We start from the raw sequence: 18,337 nt of genomic DNA on the forward strand, positions 1-18,337 counted from the left end.
AAACGTGCGGGGGAATTTTATCCGACAGGTCGATCTGTCCGAAAGATTTCGCGAAAAATTTTTAATCGTTGTAAAATAAATTTACGACGCGGTTTTTCCGGTTCGTTTTATTCGCTGGTTTGAATGACTAACGTTTATCGTTGCCACAACCGTCTCTATATGGTCTCAACCAGTAACGTATCAAGATTTACGAACTGTTGCGCAAAAGTGAACAGCGCCCCGACCTTTCGGATGATAATTTACGAGGCAATTCAAGTCGGTAAGGTGTAAACGCATAAAAGATGAAAGGGAAGTGGTGTAAACGATGTCTGGGTAAGATATCTGGATCCAGGATTAATTCTGAAATAGGTTTTCCCATTTCAGGTTTGAACAGTCAAACAGGTCGACACACTGCGTCGTGTTTATTATCCGAATGGAGGATGGACGATTAGGGTGCTGGACAGTCGGCGATGGAACAGTTCGAATGAGCCAACTGGGGGGAAAAAAAGGGTAAGGATAAAAGGAAGTCGAAGGGAAAAAAGAACTAGCCGAACAAATCTTACAAGCGTATCGTGACGGTTTCGTATTGCTCGGAAGGGAGTCAGTCGCTTATCGATGATACCAACAGGGCCGTACTTAAGGGAAGGGAGAAACACATTTTTAGGTCAAATTTCCTGACAAATGTCGTGCAAAATGAAAAAAAAAAAAACACTCTTCTGATAAAAAAAAAAAAACAGTTCTCCCACCTTCACGAGGCATTTTTTACTTTTTTGCTACCTCACGGAGGAAACTTTGTGACGGTGAAAATTTTTTTTTTTCCAGTTTTCGATGTCGATGTGTTCGAAATGTTAGAAAATATCTAGTAATCGTATTTGCGAAAAATGTCCGGAAGAATTTTACGACATTTTGACACTTTCGAAAAACCGTTGTGATCAAATTATTTTCGAATAATTTTACGATTTTGTAAACAAAAGATTTGTTTATTTACAAATAAAGTATCACGGATGGTCGGTCAGTATTTAATTTGGGCATGATCGGTCAAACACGGTTTTCACGAGTTTTTCAAGTTTTTTGAAAAATCGTCGAATAGCCAATTTGCAAATTGCAAGACATCGTACTGAAGTTTTTTTTTTAAAGATTATCACAACACTAAAGCTGGTATAAAAATTGAAGAAAATTGGCCAAACGGTTCGGATACTGAAAAAATATTTTTTACCGAAAGATTCGAAGAACGTATTTGGAATTTTTGAAATTGGTATTTGGATTTTATTTGCCCGACGACGAATTACCGAAACACTGTAAAAATGAAGATTGTTCATCTTGTTTGAAAAATATTCGGGGGTCTCTCGCTCCTTTGTCACCATATTATTCCGCTACTGGATGCCGAGAAAAAAAGAAATACGCCAATAGAAATTTTCTTCCTTGCGGTGAAGGATATTTGAAGAAGGGTTCTTTCACTTTCGTCACGGGTGTTCAAGTCTCTTGGGTGTGAAGAGTGTAGGTACGGATGTGATCGTATAGTAGAATGCAGCGGGGGAAGAAAAATTGGCGGAATTTAATTTCAGCTTTTTTTTTTTCCCCCTAACCCCTCCCGGGGATGATAAAATCCCCGCGCGAAGTGGCCGATGAGGACTTTTTTTGGTCTCCTGTCGTTTAGTCGAATCGACGAAATTTCTTCTTATGCAAATTGCGCAACAGTTTCGAACAGTTTACGACAGTTTTATTTGACTTCCCTCTATCCGCAGGGCGGATTCCTCAGGGTGAGTGTAACTAACCGTTTCGAGGAACGTTCGCTCCGAAAAAAGTAAAAAAAATCAATTTCGGCTAGGCTCGTATTTTCGTTGAATCTTTCTCCGCAGGGGTTAATGCTCAGGACCAAAGACACGCGGAAAGACGTTTTTACGCAGATTCGTCGAACGAATATGGTGAAAAAATTTTATATCGATTGTCGTCACAAAAGTACTGACAAAAAATAGGTACAATTTTTAAAAATTCGTCATTTCACACCCGATAACATCGCGTGTACTTTGAAATTGAAAATAATGAAAATAACCTGAAAGATTGGTTGATATATTCAATATTATTATTATCGCAAAAGTTTTAATTACTGGTATATAATTTTATCCTTCTGCCCTTACCACATTGTAATAGTTCCTCGAATATTTCGATAAACGACGAACGATTAGGAAGCTATTTCAGAGTCTACAAACTATTCTCGATGCCGCAAGGCTGCTAATCGCTTAGATTACGTTTTAAGCATTCTCTACGGAATTTCTGACCGTAGTTCGCGGTTGTTGAAAACTTTTCGAGGGTTGAACAGCGCGAAAGCGAAGGGTTAATCAGCTGATCAGTTTCGCGTGTGAACCGGATTTCAAAAATTATACACGATTTCACGAATTTCACAAGATATTACAGGATTTCTTACAATTTCAAAGATTTCAGATGATTTCGAAGGACTTCAAAAAATTTCAACGTATTTCATGGGATCGAAAGGTTCTCTTTTCAATTTTGCGAGGTTTGAAAATATTACATGAAATTTCTCTGAATTACACGAGATTGAAAGGGGTTTGTAAAATTTCGGGAGTTAAAAACATTTTACGGGAATGCAAAAGATTTCACACGATTTCAACACATTTTATGGGATCCAATGTATCCTAACCCAAATTACAACAGGATTTCGTAAGATATTATAGGATTTTTCAGGATTTCAAAAGATTTCACAAGCTTACAAGCGATTTTTTTGAGATTTCAATTAACTCCGCAAGATTTCACAAGATTTCGTCAGATTTTACAGGATTCCTCAACATTTCAAAGATTTCAGAGGATTTTAAATGATTCAAAAAAAAAAATTCATAGAATTTCCCAACATTTCACAGAATTTTCACGGGATTTCGTATATTTCAAACGATTTCACAGAATTTCGCGAAAATTCGTAAGACATCAGAGATTTCTAACGATTTGACAAGGTGTCACATTGTTTATTCGAATTCATAACATCTCGTAAAATATTTGTTTTTGAGAAAGTTTCACGGGATTGCAAAAGATTTCACAAGCTTTCGACGAATTTCATGGGATTTAAAAGATTTCAAAGGATTCCACTGTATTTCAAAAGATCACGGACGATTTCACAAGGTTTCAGAGGATTTAGCTGAATTCAAAGTACCACATAAAATTTTTGGATGTCGAAAAGAGATTTCATGGGATCCAATGATACATAGATACCGGGTGATTCCATAGATTCCGAAGGATTTCATCCGGTATTTCACAAGGATTTCGTAAAATTTCACGAGTGGTACGGAGCATATTTCAAGGGTTGTTAACCCCTGGGTTAAAAGAGCGGAGCCGAGCGACAAGGGAGTCAAGTTAAGTTCCTTCGGCTGCAACAGCGCCGCGTTTTTCCCCAACTCCCATAAAAACTGAATTGCCCGAGCCTAGCTGGCGGCTTTCCCCGATGGATCAGTGCATTGCGGCTAAGTGGCTGGGGATCGGGAAACCCGTGTTGCAATTTTTCTTTATTTCAACGGTCTCAGCGCGACGGAAACTGGGTCAAAAGAACGATTCGGATGGTCGGCGTCTCGAGGCCGCTCACCTGTACCACCGACGTTTTTCACCCTCCTCGGGAATCAAGGATTCGCCACACGTCGCTTATGTGTTGTGGAAAACTGCACAACCGCATCGCGTATACATTGCACAGGATTAGATACGATTTGTCCCGAAGAATAGGGCGTTCCACGCCGAACGACAAGGGTCCGACCCTTGACCTCTTTGATCCGGTTCACCATTTTTTATATCGTTGTTCAGGCTCTAAAATGCTGGGTGAATTTTTTTCCACGTTTCTTAGACGTCGTTTGTCTCGCTTGTGATTTTTTTTTTTTTTCAACACCGACACGTTTTTTCACTTACCCACTTCGACAGTTTCAAGAAATTCTCAAATCCTCTAGCGATAAAATCAACGAATATTTATCCATTCTTGTCAAGTTATCGTCATAATTCTCTGACTATATTCTTGGTACAATGTACGGAGTTCCTTGTAGAAAAAAATCCACCTTCGATCGCATAAAAAATTGGCAAAATAGATCGATTTCGAAACAACATTAATTCCCCGAACTCGTGAACAATAATCCAACGAACCTCGGGTTTTACAAACTCCGCTAATTCCACCGTTTCAAAATTACAGGCACAGCTGTGCGGGCTGCCTCCGTATAACTCATAGTAAAATCGTGCGGTAACGTCGAGTCTATCGACAGTTTCCCGTGCCTCGTAACATCGAAAATCAATCGATTTCACTGCTTTGAAGCTGTGGTGGCCGCTTTTAACCATGCAATTATGTCACAGAGGCACCGACTCTGATTGTAAATCAGCATGCCGCTTCTGTTTTCGATTAATAAAACCGACGATACGACACGTATAATCGCGGTCTGTGGTCTTACGATCATAATTCATTAAAGCAGTGAGAAAAATTTCAATCGTTACAGTAACTAGAAAAATTGAGTAAAACAGGTATCGTTGAATAAAACTTCGATAAAAATTTCTCTCAGCGCACCTAGAGAGAATTTCCCTTCACCGAATGAAAAAATAAATTATGAATTCGACAAAAAATGTTCCATTGATTGACAAGATTTGCAAAAAAAAAAAAAAAAAAAAAAACAAAAAACAGAATTCATCTTAATCTTAAAACTAATCACGCGCACTCGAAGCACGTCGCCTGCTGAGGAAATGAAGTTCGCTGCATGCGAACTGCTTATCGCGAAGTTATAAGGAGGATGGAAAAAAAAAAAAGAAAAAAAAGAAAAAAAAAAAATATGGGGGAACGAGAAAACCTCGAGAGTATCACGGACAGCCCTCGTACTTGGTTTTTCCTCCCCTACTCTAACGCTGCGGTGTCGTAGCGGGAGTTTGTTGTCCCAAGGGTGCATTAGACTCGCTAGGGCATCTTATCCCCCTCGGTTGCTTGCTTGCTTCGTCCTTCGTCGCAAATGCTCCGAGGAACGCGATCGAATCGCCGGACTCGTTTACTCGGGAGGAAAAATGCACCGAGCTGCACGCGTCACGGTTTATTTTTTCAATCTCCGAGGCGGCCTCCGTTTTTTTTTTTTTTTTTTTTTTCTCAAACCGCACGACCTTGCATCAATTTTCAAAAACCATCGGATTGTGCGATTTCGCATTCGTGCTTGAAAATAGTACATCGTGCAACGAGTGGGCAAAAGGGGCACACCGTGTTATTGGTGGTTTTTTTTTTTTTCTTTTCACCGGAGCCTAAAATCAGTGATATTGACCTATCAACGGCCAAGTCTCTTACAAATTGAAAAAAAAGAAAAAAACAACAAACAACATTCTTGTCAACGGTTTAAAATTTTATTTTTGTTCGCACACATTTTACAAATGGAGTTTTTCAATTTTCATGCCCGAATGTAAAAAGTTTTTCAAATGAAATTATTCGGTGAAAAATTTCTTTACAGACCGTTACTGGTTTGTGAAATTATTTCGGAACTTTCAGACAGAAATTAAAGAATATATTTTCTACAATGGCAACTAAAGGTTTGAAGTGACATTTCAGGTATTCGCTTAAATTTCACTCAATTATTCGATGTAATTGTGAAATTTTTCCACCGCGATTTCGCCAAAATTAAAATCGGATAAGTTTATGTTTTTTCTTTTAAATAAAATATTTTCACGTCATTTAATCTCAGTAAATTTCAAGTGTGATATCAGTCGTAAGTATGAATACAGAAATTCGGTGTAATTTCAGTGGAGTAAGAAATATTTTAGATTTTTATTTCAGTGATTTTTCGGTGGGACTTTGATTTGCTTTTAATGCAATCAAAATTACACTGAAAGTACCAACGGTGTAAAACATTCTTAACCACGTCGTGAAATCTATGCGTAAATTTAGTTCAATTTCAGTGGGAAAAATATTTCGCCACTAGTGACAAAATGGTTCGCTATTTCTTAATTTTCATCAGGCGACCATAGTCGTATAATTTTACGTTTGATTAGTGAAAAGTTGATTGAATTTTTGACAAAACTTGAATGAAATTTCAATTTCAATTTACTTCGGCGATTTATTTTTCATTCGTTTCAATGAAATCGCATAAATTACGTACGATAACCGAATTAGCGAAATTCTGTAAAAGGATAAAGAAGAACGAAGCAAATATTTTATCCCTTTGCAAATGTGGGCCATTTTTTTTTTCGTTCGTTGAGCCTTTTTTTTTCTTTTTTTTTTTTTTTTTACAGTCGAACTCTGCTCTTGCCTCGGACACATTTTCTTTTCGTTTCTTCGCTTTATCAAATAAGGACAGGTAATTCAATAAGCCGGAATACTAGAGATATATATGCAGAGACGTTTCGCCGCAAACGGGACCGAGACTGTTTCCATAAATCTTGGAAACACTGTCGCAGAATTTAAAGCGCACGATCCGAAAGCCGCGTGCTTACACGTATCCATAACACGATGCCAATGTATTAGTTACGTTAGATTTATACGTGAAAAGACGCAAACAGTTTTGGTGAATGGAGTGCACAAAATGCTAGTTCAAGTTGAACATTGGTATTTGTTAAACTGAAGAACAAAGAAGAAAAAAAAAAAAAATTCACGAGTCGTTGAATAAACGTCATTGTTGGATTTTTAATTATTTTTGCGAAATATCAGACGAGTTAATGTTTCAGCTCGGATGATTGTCTGATATTCTCTTTTTTATAATACTTCATAGACTCACAAATCAAAGAAAAAAAGAAAAAAGGATGCGAAGAGAAAAAGTTGAGCTTTTAAAACTGCCGGTTATTGTGAATAATATTGGTTGAATTCGCGCACATTGACGGTAAAAAATTATTACAGCGACGCTGTAATCCGGGGATGAGAACCGGTTTTTTATACGTACAAAATATCGAAGCATGATTTAAGAACCGCGAGACGTTATGTTCAAATTCGTGACAAAACGAGGGAACGGACTGTGAACGTTCAAGTTTGATTTGAAGCTTGGTTGACGTGGGTTCTATAATATTATACCCTTTGCGATAATTTTGCATTCGGCATCCGTGAGAAATTAGCGTCGTTTCCCCATTTCGAAATATCAGACAGATCGGGAATTTCAATGCCGCGTCCCTTTATGAACAAAAATTGCCCTTTGACGTTAATTTGCATTTCTCATCGAACTGTATCAAATTAAATTCTACCATTATTCTGAATAAAAATTTAATCTCTTTTCAGACTTCGACTTAAAAATTTTTCAATACTAAACTTCGAGTGACGGTATAAAAAAGTCATTTTTTAAACTACGGAAATAAAACGACGAGCCGATTCCGAGGAATGGAACGCAGTAATACCAAAGATTCAACTTGAAACTTTAAAATTTTTAAAGAATTTGGCGTTTAATTTATTGCATGATTTATCTTGTAAATTCGAAAAAATATAATACGAGAAATCACATAAATTATACGCGGAATTATTTCGATAATTTTTTTAATCTGACACATTATTTTCAAAAGGGAATAAACGAATTCTAAAAATTCTACAACCGTTACGATAATTTTTTCCACAATCCCTGCGAGCTTCCGAAGATTACGTTTTGCCAGCAGATCACGTGCTCAAGAGTTAGCGGGACAACTGTTTAGTTTACAGAACGGAGCAGTGAACTTGGCAACTGATTTCAACTCGTCCAGCTATATAGAATGTGCTAGAACATACTCGGTGTTTGATTTAAATAAGACCAGATTTTTCCGAAGATCGGTTACTCAAGATATTTATTCCATAAATCGCTCCTCTAAATGTGAATCGTTAATAAGATCAATTTTTCCGAATAATTTCCGTACCGTTTTCTTTATCCAAGATATAAAAATTCGTCAAACGTAAATTACCCAGAGAATTGAAAGAAGAAAATTTTTATTTTTGTTTTTCTCACGGGTGGCAACACCGGGTGTTTTTACGCATGAAGAGAGATGCAGCTGTCGTCCGGTGCCGGACAGTGACAAATTGTCGAAATTCTTATACCCTGCAGCAATATCTGCGCGGTTATAGTTGAAAAGTTTTGCCAAACTCGTAAAACCCCCTGGGGAAACTAATAAAAGTACCTACGGTTGAAATTAAACCATTCTCGAGGGTTATGGGTTGAAAAGAAACAAAAAAAAAAAAAAGGATCTTTTACTAGAAAACAATAACATGATGCTTGAATCGTTGCATGCGGCGTAATATTATAAAGACTATCACACCCCAAGTGTAAAATTTCCTCATATTCGGCGATATCGTGACCGTAAAATTTTATACACCCTCAGAATCTTGAAATTGTTTTGGCCAAATGAAATAACGATCGGCAAAAGTATTTGAATTCAATACATTCATGATTATCGCGTTTTGTTAGAAAATTTTTCGCAGTTTTCTTTGTAACGATTCAAAAGCTCGATCCTTAAAAAATTTGCAAAATTAGAGATTATTACGGTAGGAAAAGAAAAATTTTTTGGCATTTTTATCATCGATTCGAAAACTGGACAAATACCGAAGTTCAAAAAATGTCCGCTAGAGGCGTTAGTTCAGAGTCTGGCTGCCGAAGCCTCGGATTATCGTCAACTAGTTAGATTTTTCGAATTACGAAGAGTTCCAATTCAATATCGAAAAATCTCTTCGTTAATTCACGTACAATGATTATCGCGTTTTATTAGAAAATTATTCGCAGTTTTCTTTGTAACGATTCAAAAGCTCGATCCTTAAAAAATTTGCAAAATTAGAGATTATTACTGTAGGAAAATTGAAATTTTTTTTGGCATTTTGATCGCCTATTCGGAATTTCTGTTTCCTATTTCGTGCCGGTTCTTCTCGCGTGAAACTGGCTTAAGGCAAAAAGAGTAATACCTAACTCCGGGTGTTTCGAGTTGCGGTGGGAAAGGCGTGTAATCAAGGGTCAAGGGAAAATGAGGGAGAGGACGGATCCTCTCGCATCCAGGGTAAGAGAAGTATGCTAATTTTCTGGGAAGAAAAACTAATTTCCAACAAAGTGTACCTAATTACATCCGTTGCAGTAAACTCGGTGAAAAATTCGGCCAAATTGTTGTTGCTTTTCCTTTTTGCAACTCGACGCCGCGACGAATATTTCATAATGTAATATGTATATATATATATACGTGTAACCGATATTCGGTATAATGATTATCCGCAAATACGATTTATCACTTATTCCTTACTGATTACTCCAGGGCGTCGTTTGGCGCCCAGAAAAATCAGTTTCGATCTAGATTGACGGGGTAATGGAACCTTGGAGATAATGTCGACGCAGCTCTCCTTTAATCCTCGGACAAAAGGAATTGGCCCGCTTCTAATTCAGACAGCAAAATGTATACCAATCCGATACTTTGCCGCGTCGCATTTTCTCGACTTGATATCTATTTTCTTTTCATTAAATTTCGCTCAATCTTATCGGAAAGGGAAAGGAAAACAAGAAAATGCAAGAGCTTGTTTAATATCAAAATAGCATTCGAACTGCTTTCATACCGCGTGAAATATGAAAATTTTTGAAAATTATTTTCAAAATTGCGCAAGTTTTTTTCCTTCAAGTTAAATTAGCTTCTAATGCTATGGAAATATGTTGCAAGACTGATAAAAATGGGCGTCTTCGGAGAAATAAAAGATCTCATGGGAATATATGTTGATATGACGGTTTTATCGTTGTAGTTTAATTTTTGTTTTGAAATTGCATGAAAGTCAGATTTTGTAAAATGTCTCTGTCTGGCTCTGGTTGTTTGTAGAGGTTTGCCGAATGTAACATCGGTCTGGAATTACATTAACAAATGTCTGATTCCAGCAACTTTTGCTCCTTAAATAATCGAGCGATATTTATTTTTCGTTTAAAAACAAATGATCGATCAGGCATTGCAATTTTCAAGAATAGGTCAAAAATCTCTCATCGCACTAAAAACTACTCTTTTCGAAAACAGATAATAAAAAATTTCGTTCATCCGTTTTCCATTAAAACAAAAAACAAAAAACAAAAAAAAAAAATTGCAGAAGGACGAAAAATCTTCGATATTACTGTTTTCAAAATATTTAGTCCTCCGTTGTACATGAAATTCAGTTATCCGCAGATGCAATAACGAATTTTATCCGATTTTCCCCAATTTCGTGGGTAGTTTCCATTCGGCTTATCATCATCCCTCTGCCCGTGGATGCCTCTACATTATTATCAACCCTCTATAACTTGACAAAGTGTAACGTTCAGCCCCAATTTCCCGACATAATACCCAACCGAGGCTTGATTATTTCGTAATTACAATATCAAATGACGCGACCTATTATATGCGTCTCAATTTGCAATTTACTCAATGATAAATTGAGTCTAATATTACTGCATATTCCAGAGATCACGTCGTTTACAGTAAACACGCATCTTCATCTTCCTTATCGGGCATTCTAACATTCGCTTCAGCTTTCAGGGATAATAATTGAGTAAACAGTTCGGAAATTGAATGGAAAAACTTGAAAATCTTCCTCACTTCATTTCTGTTAATCAGACCCATTCGTTTATACGATTTCTCACCATACGTGTGAAGAACCTTCGTTAGTATCGATTGTTTTTTCTTCCCAAGAGTTTTGGATTTTCCATTCGTTCACCTGATATGTTCGCCTCCGAGATTCGACGCGAAAATATTTTTATATACTTGTAATCATTGTTGTTGTTATTATTATTATTATTATTATTATTATTTTTTTATTCGCTAGAAATTTTCTTCAAACGATCGTTAAAAATCGACTAATTTTTTTATCACATGCATATTCTTGAATGAATTTATATCGCTTCATAATCGCCAGCGTTGCGTGGAGACAATAATTTGTAAGTGCGCAATGTTTAAGGGCGAGAGAAATACGAAAAAATAGAAACACGAGTTTAACAATATATATGGATCTGCATTTTCAGCGTAGGAATAGATATATAGATGTAGTAGCTTTGGCGTATAAATAGTTGAAACGAGAAGAATTTGCATGCATGCCTGAAGAACCGCAGTATGCAGATTTGCAGGGATAACATCGTTTCCAATGTCCATGCGTTCCTTTTAAATATTCGGTTCAACGATATTGCGACAGTGGGCAGGAAAAAAAAAAAAAAACTAAAAAAAAAAATAAATAAACAAATAAAGCAACAATTTTCTTTCAATTTGGAAACAGAATTAAGTACCGACAATTTTTATCCGTGTGTTTGGATTCAATTAATTTTGCAGAATGCGTGAACATTGGACAACGATTTTTTCGAAATCCATACATTTGTTTTTTTTTTCTATTCGCTAATCAGCTTGAGGTAAGTAAAGAGTCAAATAGAATCGTATAAATTATAATCTTACCTTGTACAAAGAGCTGCCGCTGCCCAAGCCAAAAAACACAGACAAGTAGCTCTGGCTTTTGTACAAACGTACCTGAAACGTAACAGAAATAAAAAAAAAATAATCAAACATTTAACGATACGAAAATAAAAAAAAAATATATCACGTTTTGTTACGTTACGGAACGAAAATGAATCTTTGAATTCGGCAGAAAATGCAAAAAAATAAAAAAAACTGAGTACACTTTATTTGGATCAAATTAAATTCTAAATTTCAACCTCTTCGCCATGTTTACAAGTTGAGTAATTCTTAAACGTCCCGATTCTATAATGTAATACAATATTTAAATAAAATCAAGCAATAATAAAAAAAAAAAATTAAAATAAAAACATAACTCCTTTAGGTTAGCTTTCTTCGCCACAATTATGAGTTGAATAATTTTTAAACATTCCTGTACAATAATATGTTATAATATGTAGATAAAATAAAGGAATGCGACGTAATTAGTTTAGGTCAAGTGAGGTTAGGCTAGGTTACAAGTTGAATAATTCTTAAACATGTAAATATGTAAATAAAATAAAGGAATGAAACATGATTGATGTCACTTTATTTTTCGCCGCAGAGTTGTGTTTTCGACTTTGAAGGGGATATTCTACAATTTTTCGGTACGAGATTAACAATTTTGAGAAAATATCGTTGTTCGATAAAATTTTAATTTTATTGGCCGACTGCGAATTACCGGCAAAGTTAGGAAAAGAAATTAGGAGAGAAATATAGATTTTTTTTTAAATTCTTACTAATAGAATTTTATTGAATTTTAATCGAAAATCGATTATTTTTTATCATACCAATGCGTAATATCATTGGAAAATTTCTACTTACCCAGCTCTCAGTGGTTCGCATATTGCGTAGTAACGCTCAAAACTGATGGCCAGAATAGTGAGGACCGAGGCGTGAGCCACAGTCAACTCCACAAACGGAACAGCTTTACCTGAAAAGAGAAAAAAAATAAATAAATAAACATATTGAAAAAATAAATAAATCATACGAACCGCGAATTTTTATATTATACAAAACTTATGAACGAATAAAAATTATAAACAGACAGAAAATAGACAATACTTATTCTTGTTAAAGAATCTTTTTTCGATGCACTGAGAAAAATTTCATTTGTTACAGTGACTGGAAAAATTTGACTCTTCGTATTATCGGATTTCAAATTTGACATGAATTTTCTTATACCGTTATTCATTAATTCAGACTCTATTTTTGAAACGTCGATAAATAAACTGTTCAACTTTCTTGCTCCGGTATAAATCTTGTAATGTTTTACAATCGGCAATAACTATTCGTCGAAGAATTGTTATTCGCGTTAAAAACTTCGTATCGCCAACGTAATTTTATCATAAGTATCAATAATTTCACGGTAAAAATGAAAAATTTTTACCATTACGTGAATGGATCGTATAAATTTAAGAAATCAGTGTCAATATCGAAAATACACGCATAATATATGTATTCAACCCTCAAGCTTCGAACGATTTTTCTACCAAATTATTCTTTGCTCCCATTTTTGAAGTCATATAAATGAATTTCTCTAAGATGCAAAAGTTTTTGTTTGATAAGAAGAAAAGAACGAAAATATAATTTATCGTAAGAATTCGGGGATTTCAAATTATGTTCCTTTTTTTGTTCTATTTTCAGTAGAATGTGAATTGATCGCTAAAAATTGTCGTAAATATTCCCTGACCTTTCCCTGACCAAAGTATAATTGTTTTTTTCTGACTAAAATTCAAACCCGTATCGCTATTTCAAGTATCTGACAGATGAATTTCCAAAGAAATCGTTATCCATAAATTTCGATCTATTATTACAGAGTTTGCTTCTCCGTAGGGAAAGTTTAATTTCTTCTTTTACAAGCCGCCATAAAATTCGGCAATTCAAGAATTTCCTGACACTTCCCTGATCAATTTAAGAGAATAATTGAAAAGTGACTGTAAAAAAAAAAAAAAAAAAAAAAAAAATATACATTCAGGAAAAAAAAGAAAAAGTTTACTGTTTCAAAAAAAAAAAAAAAAAAAAAATCGCACTCTCAGTCTTTTTTCAATTATCCACTTGATTGGATCGTGAGTTTCGAATGCTTGACGCTTGTTTCGAAGAATCGTTCGCTGTTTTCTGATAGTGATAATTTCATTGGATTTTGCTTTCCTCTTTGATAATCGCCATAAAATTTGGCAATTTGAAAATTTCCCGATATCTTGCAAGAAGAATCGTAAAGTGTCCGTAAAGATTGTTCGAAGAAAAATAAATAAATAAAAATAATACACTCCGATGAAAAAAAAATAATTGGCACTCAAGGCCTTTTTTCAATTCTCCTTTACGCTGGTTTTGAAAAATCGTATTGCGAATACGAGAAATAATCTAACGACTGATCCAACGACAAAGATTATAATCTTTCCTCCAAAACACGTGTAAAATCCTTCTAAGCAAGCTGCGCCCGTAATTTCTCTGAAATAATTGCAGTCTCGCTTATAACGGACTGTAAATTAGCAGACGACTCGACTCGTATACGCCGAGGCTGTGCGTCAAGTCTTTATGGAGTCAGGTCAGAGGTCTGCAGGCATAACGGAGGCGCACCGGAGCTGGTGGAATCCGTATTTCGCAGTGGTCCCAAAATAATGGGCTTCGAGGGACTTGCCGGTTTATTGCTACAGCCACAGTTCGGCCAATCGTCCGACAGGAAATTAATCCGTTCACCTCGGTGTGGGAATTTTTTTTATTTTTTTTTTATTTTTTTTTTTTCCACCCACCCGAGAGATTTTTTCACCTTTGACGAAAAATTGTCAGTAAAACTTGGACGCGTTTAAAATTGTACCGAGAACAATGTTAGAGAAGTGATAAATATTTTTGTTGTACGGGAAGTTTTTATTTCATAACGAAGAAAAGGAAGGAAATCGTAAATTGTTTTTCTGTTTTCAATTAAGAAGCTGTAAAAGCATTCACCGAGACTTTATAATATCCTTCCGATGTATAAAATAACAATTTAATTATAATCCGAGTTTACGGAAAGTTTGAAAATCAAACTTTCGCAGTTTTCACTTTGAGGAAAAATTAGTTATTAGACTTTATTCGTTGTAACGAAGTTCCTTGTGAGATAGATACTTTTATTACATACATACATACACCAAGTCCAAACTACCGTTCGTTAACGTTCACTAATGACAATTGATCAACAAACGAATCGAAAGATCAACAAGGATAATAATTGTACCTAATTTGTTTACAACGCGAATTAAGCGGCTACAGAATACGTCGTTGATCGCTATTCATTTTCAAGAATCAGACAACGGGCTGATTTTTGTGTTCAAAATGTTGATTGTTAAAATTTTAAAATATTCCAGCCACACTGAGAAAAATTTCATTTGTTACAGTAACTAGAAAAATTGAGTAAAACAGGTATCGTTAAAAAACTGTTGTGGTAAAAAATGAAAACAGTCAAGGACTAAAAATTTCTGTCAGCGCAGATCGAAAGTTCAAAAATCCCTGCAACAACTTTCGACTTCCCGGCATTTGTAGCACTCGGGAAAATGTTTGCTCGTTAACAACTGCGATTAGCTACTAATGACAACTTCATCCTGCCTTATAAAATCTCATAAAGTGGCCTTAAGAAAATATACCAAGGGAGCAAATTCGAAGAGGGTAAAAAATTTGCCTCGAAAGCATCGAGAATATTGCTTAAGATAGCTTTAACCGTTAACCGTTTCGGGGCTAAAAACAAACGTCGAGAGGGGTTCTTTACTCGATGGCAAGACGCTTTCGATAACGCGGCTGATGTACAGAGGGTGAAATGGCTTGCGTTAAATCCAAACCTTCGAAAGCCTCGAGATGTTTCCTGTAACGCGAATTCGTTGTTTTCGATCCTAAACAGCAGGCCGAAATTATACTTTTTTCGAAAATCATGCGTTAAATTAATTTAAACATTATTAAACAGTCTCTAACTATGTTCATTCTTTGCCATAGTTGAAAAAATATAGCTTCCGGTAAGACAATACAGATTAGTTTTTTAATTTTAATCAAGAAATATATCTGGTTTTATCGATTATTATATTATCTGACCATGTTCATTCGTTTCGAAGAAAAAATATCGATAACTATAATTTTTCTGTAATTTCAACGTGTAAGGCAATCCTGACAAAAATCAATTATTCACAACTTCACGGCTATTTAATTATTTTATCAATTTCTTTAATTTTAAATCAAAACTCATTTCGTTGGTAAATTAATTTTGTAAACAACTTTTCTAATCTTTACCAAATTTTTACACAATGGTTTTCGACGACTTTTAAATATCTCGTCAACATTTTCGACTATCAGTCGATCAGTTTTCAAGGATTCTAACTCAAGTTGGGCGATTCGGGGAGAATGGAAAGGGGGGTCAAATTTTTCAAAGAATAAGGTCACGTTCTGGTCAATAACAAGCTTCGCATTTTCCTCGCGAAAAGTCGACATGTATGTATGTGTGTGTATATATATATATATATATATATATATATATATATATATATATATATATATATCTATGTACATAACATATTTACACGCGAAACTTCAAACTTTCGACAAAGAAATCGTTCGGCTGCAGCATTTGTCTGTAAAACTTTTTTCTCAAGTGGAACAAACCCACATTTAGATAGCGAGTGCCCTCTTCCGATATTTTAATACTCTCATATATTTCCTCGTATCCTGAATCTGGACCATCGATCGATTTCTCAACCCTCAAAGCTTGCCTGTCTGTACGCCTATAAATATACTGTACATCTATCGGACTGTCGATATTAATTGTACTAAATCACGAAGGGATTTTACTTCATCTACGTGAATCTCATTCTTCCACGCAATGATCGCGTCACGATTTTTACACTGAGAGAAATTTTTTTTTTCGGTTATCGCTCGGTCCTTAACTATTTTCATTTTTTACCACGGTCGAAAAATATAGTCCTAGGTAGAAAATGAAAAATAGTTTTCTAGCCGTTACCGGAAAGTCTAGCATCCGTTGCTATTCTTTCTCATTACGATCGCTGTTGCTATATTTTCATGTAGCGTTGACGTTAAAGCCTTATTTAACTAAAAAAAGTAGAGTAAACCTCAGAAACTGATTTTGCGTCGCAATGACCAAAAAAGGATCGACGATAGCGCAAAATATTTACGCGTACCTAGTTTTTCGTAATGCCAACAATATTCAAACAGTTTTTTCAACGATACCTGTTTTACTCAATTTTTCTAGTTACTGTGACAGATGAAATGTCTCACAGTGCAATATCCGTTATTTTTTATCTTAGATTCTGATGAGGTAAAAAATTTGAAATTAGCAGAGAAAACTTTGCCCAGCTTAGTTTGTTGGTTGTAAATAAAAAATTTGCTACACATTTCGGTTTTGTATACAGCATCGTTTGCATATTTGTTTAAAATTGGGCGTTTAACAAAATTAGAACGTTATCAGTTACAAAGAAAAGTCCATTTTAACAACACAATTTTACGTAAAATTCTCACGAGTTATCAAAGTTTTAACAAATTTTCGGTGTTCGCCATTTTACGTTTGGAAGTCATGATGAATTAGAAATTGTTTTTCAATTTCTACAAGGTGGTGAACTTTTATCGAGAAGCAACGTTCTATTCGTCAAGATTAAACAACGACAAAATAATATCCTTCGTTAATAAAGCAAAAAAATTGTCACTCACAAGTCAATAAACCGTCATTCGTTTGTGAAAATTGAGTAGTTAGAATTTTGAGAAATTCTTGTTGCATTCTTTTCTGAATGTCAAATACAGGCGACTTTGGTACAGCAAATGAAATAGAAGTTAAACGGTTTGAAAATAAGACGAAAACAAAGTTTTTCAACTCGCGGTAAATTTTTATTTTCAAAAGGTCGTTTTCGACGACGAAGATTTCTTTCCAACATAATCGGAAATCACACCGTAGAAAAAAAAGAAAAGTTTCGTTTATTCGACGTGATGGGTACGCGAAAGAAAAAAAATAAATAAATAAAAGAAAACGACCTAAGGGAAAGAAAGAAAGAAAATAAAAAATAAATAAACCGTCGACTCCAAACGTTTTAATTCGAGAAGTGGGCGTTCTTATATAGAAAAACACGTCGAAGCAAAAAGTCATTAGGTTAGAACGCCTGGAGTAATCGTATAAAACAGCGAGGCTGAAACTCGGTCGGTAAAGACTTTTTACGCCATTGCGAGTGAGAGGTTAAGGGATCCCTTCTTCCATAACACAGTTTCCAAGAAAAATACGGAACGGAAGATTAGGGGCGGTGATTTGTTTCGAACGGATGCGTTCGCGGGCTTTTTGACAACGAAATTCTGCGGAGTGTTCTGCTCGAAAATACATTCGACGTCGAAACACCTTGTGACTCGATTTCATTATCGACTGAGCAAAAATGTGAGGATCGCTCCTCCCACATTCCCATTTCCTCTGCATGAAAGATACGAGTGAAACCAATTCCTTTTCTTCACCACCCGGTTTACCCATCCTTTGAGCAATTTGTCATTGTCTTATAGGTATATAGAAAAACCGCGGAAAGGTTTTCCGACGCCCTCTAACGATCATCGGAGAAAGATTGCGGGAGGTGAAATTTTATTCGAAACTCTAAACCTGCAAACTTTTGGCTCACTCTGATTAATTGCAAAGAATATTTGACAGGTATTTATAGCAGATTTGCCCCGGATTGAAGTTTTTTTTTTTTTTTTTGATTTATGAAAATCTTTGTAGTTGGTAATTTTTATTTCAATCATTCGGAATTTTTTATTCGTTAGAATTAATTGACAGGGTTTACAAGTCCTTTTCACTTTTTGACAAAAAATTATCTGTAAGTTGAAGGGAAATTTTTTTTTCCGAAAGAAAAAAAAAAAAAAAAAAAACGATTGCGACAAGTTTGTGACAAAGTTTTCAGAGTTTGAGCAGAAATTTGTGTTTTCTGAATCATGGGTTGTTACCACGATAAATGTTTCAATATTAACGGATAAATTGTACTTTTCCGAAGTCTTCGAT

At 35.2% G+C, this 18,337-nt stretch overlaps 1 protein-coding gene across 2 annotated transcripts in view; it reads right to left on the reverse strand.

Annotated features, from left to right (window-relative positions):
* LOC107219736 (growth hormone secretagogue receptor type 1) overlaps positions 1-18,337 on the reverse strand; it is a 69,876-nt gene that overhangs the window by 12,984 nt on the left and 38,555 nt on the right. For both annotated transcript variants that reach the window (XM_046745221.1, XM_046745222.1), the window contains exons 4-5: positions 12,163-12,271; positions 11,302-11,373 (exon numbers count right to left, since the gene is read on the reverse strand). In XM_046745221.1, coding sequence (XP_046601177.1) covers positions 11,302-11,373; positions 12,163-12,271 — 181 coding nt within the window. The remainder of the gene's footprint in view (positions 1-11,301; positions 11,374-12,162; positions 12,272-18,337) is intronic.

This window comes from Neodiprion lecontei, chromosome 7 (genome assembly GCF_021901455.1).
Source record: "Neodiprion lecontei isolate iyNeoLeco1 chromosome 7, iyNeoLeco1.1, whole genome shotgun sequence".
NCBI classification, from domain to species: domain Eukaryota; kingdom Metazoa; phylum Arthropoda; class Insecta; order Hymenoptera; family Diprionidae; genus Neodiprion; species Neodiprion lecontei.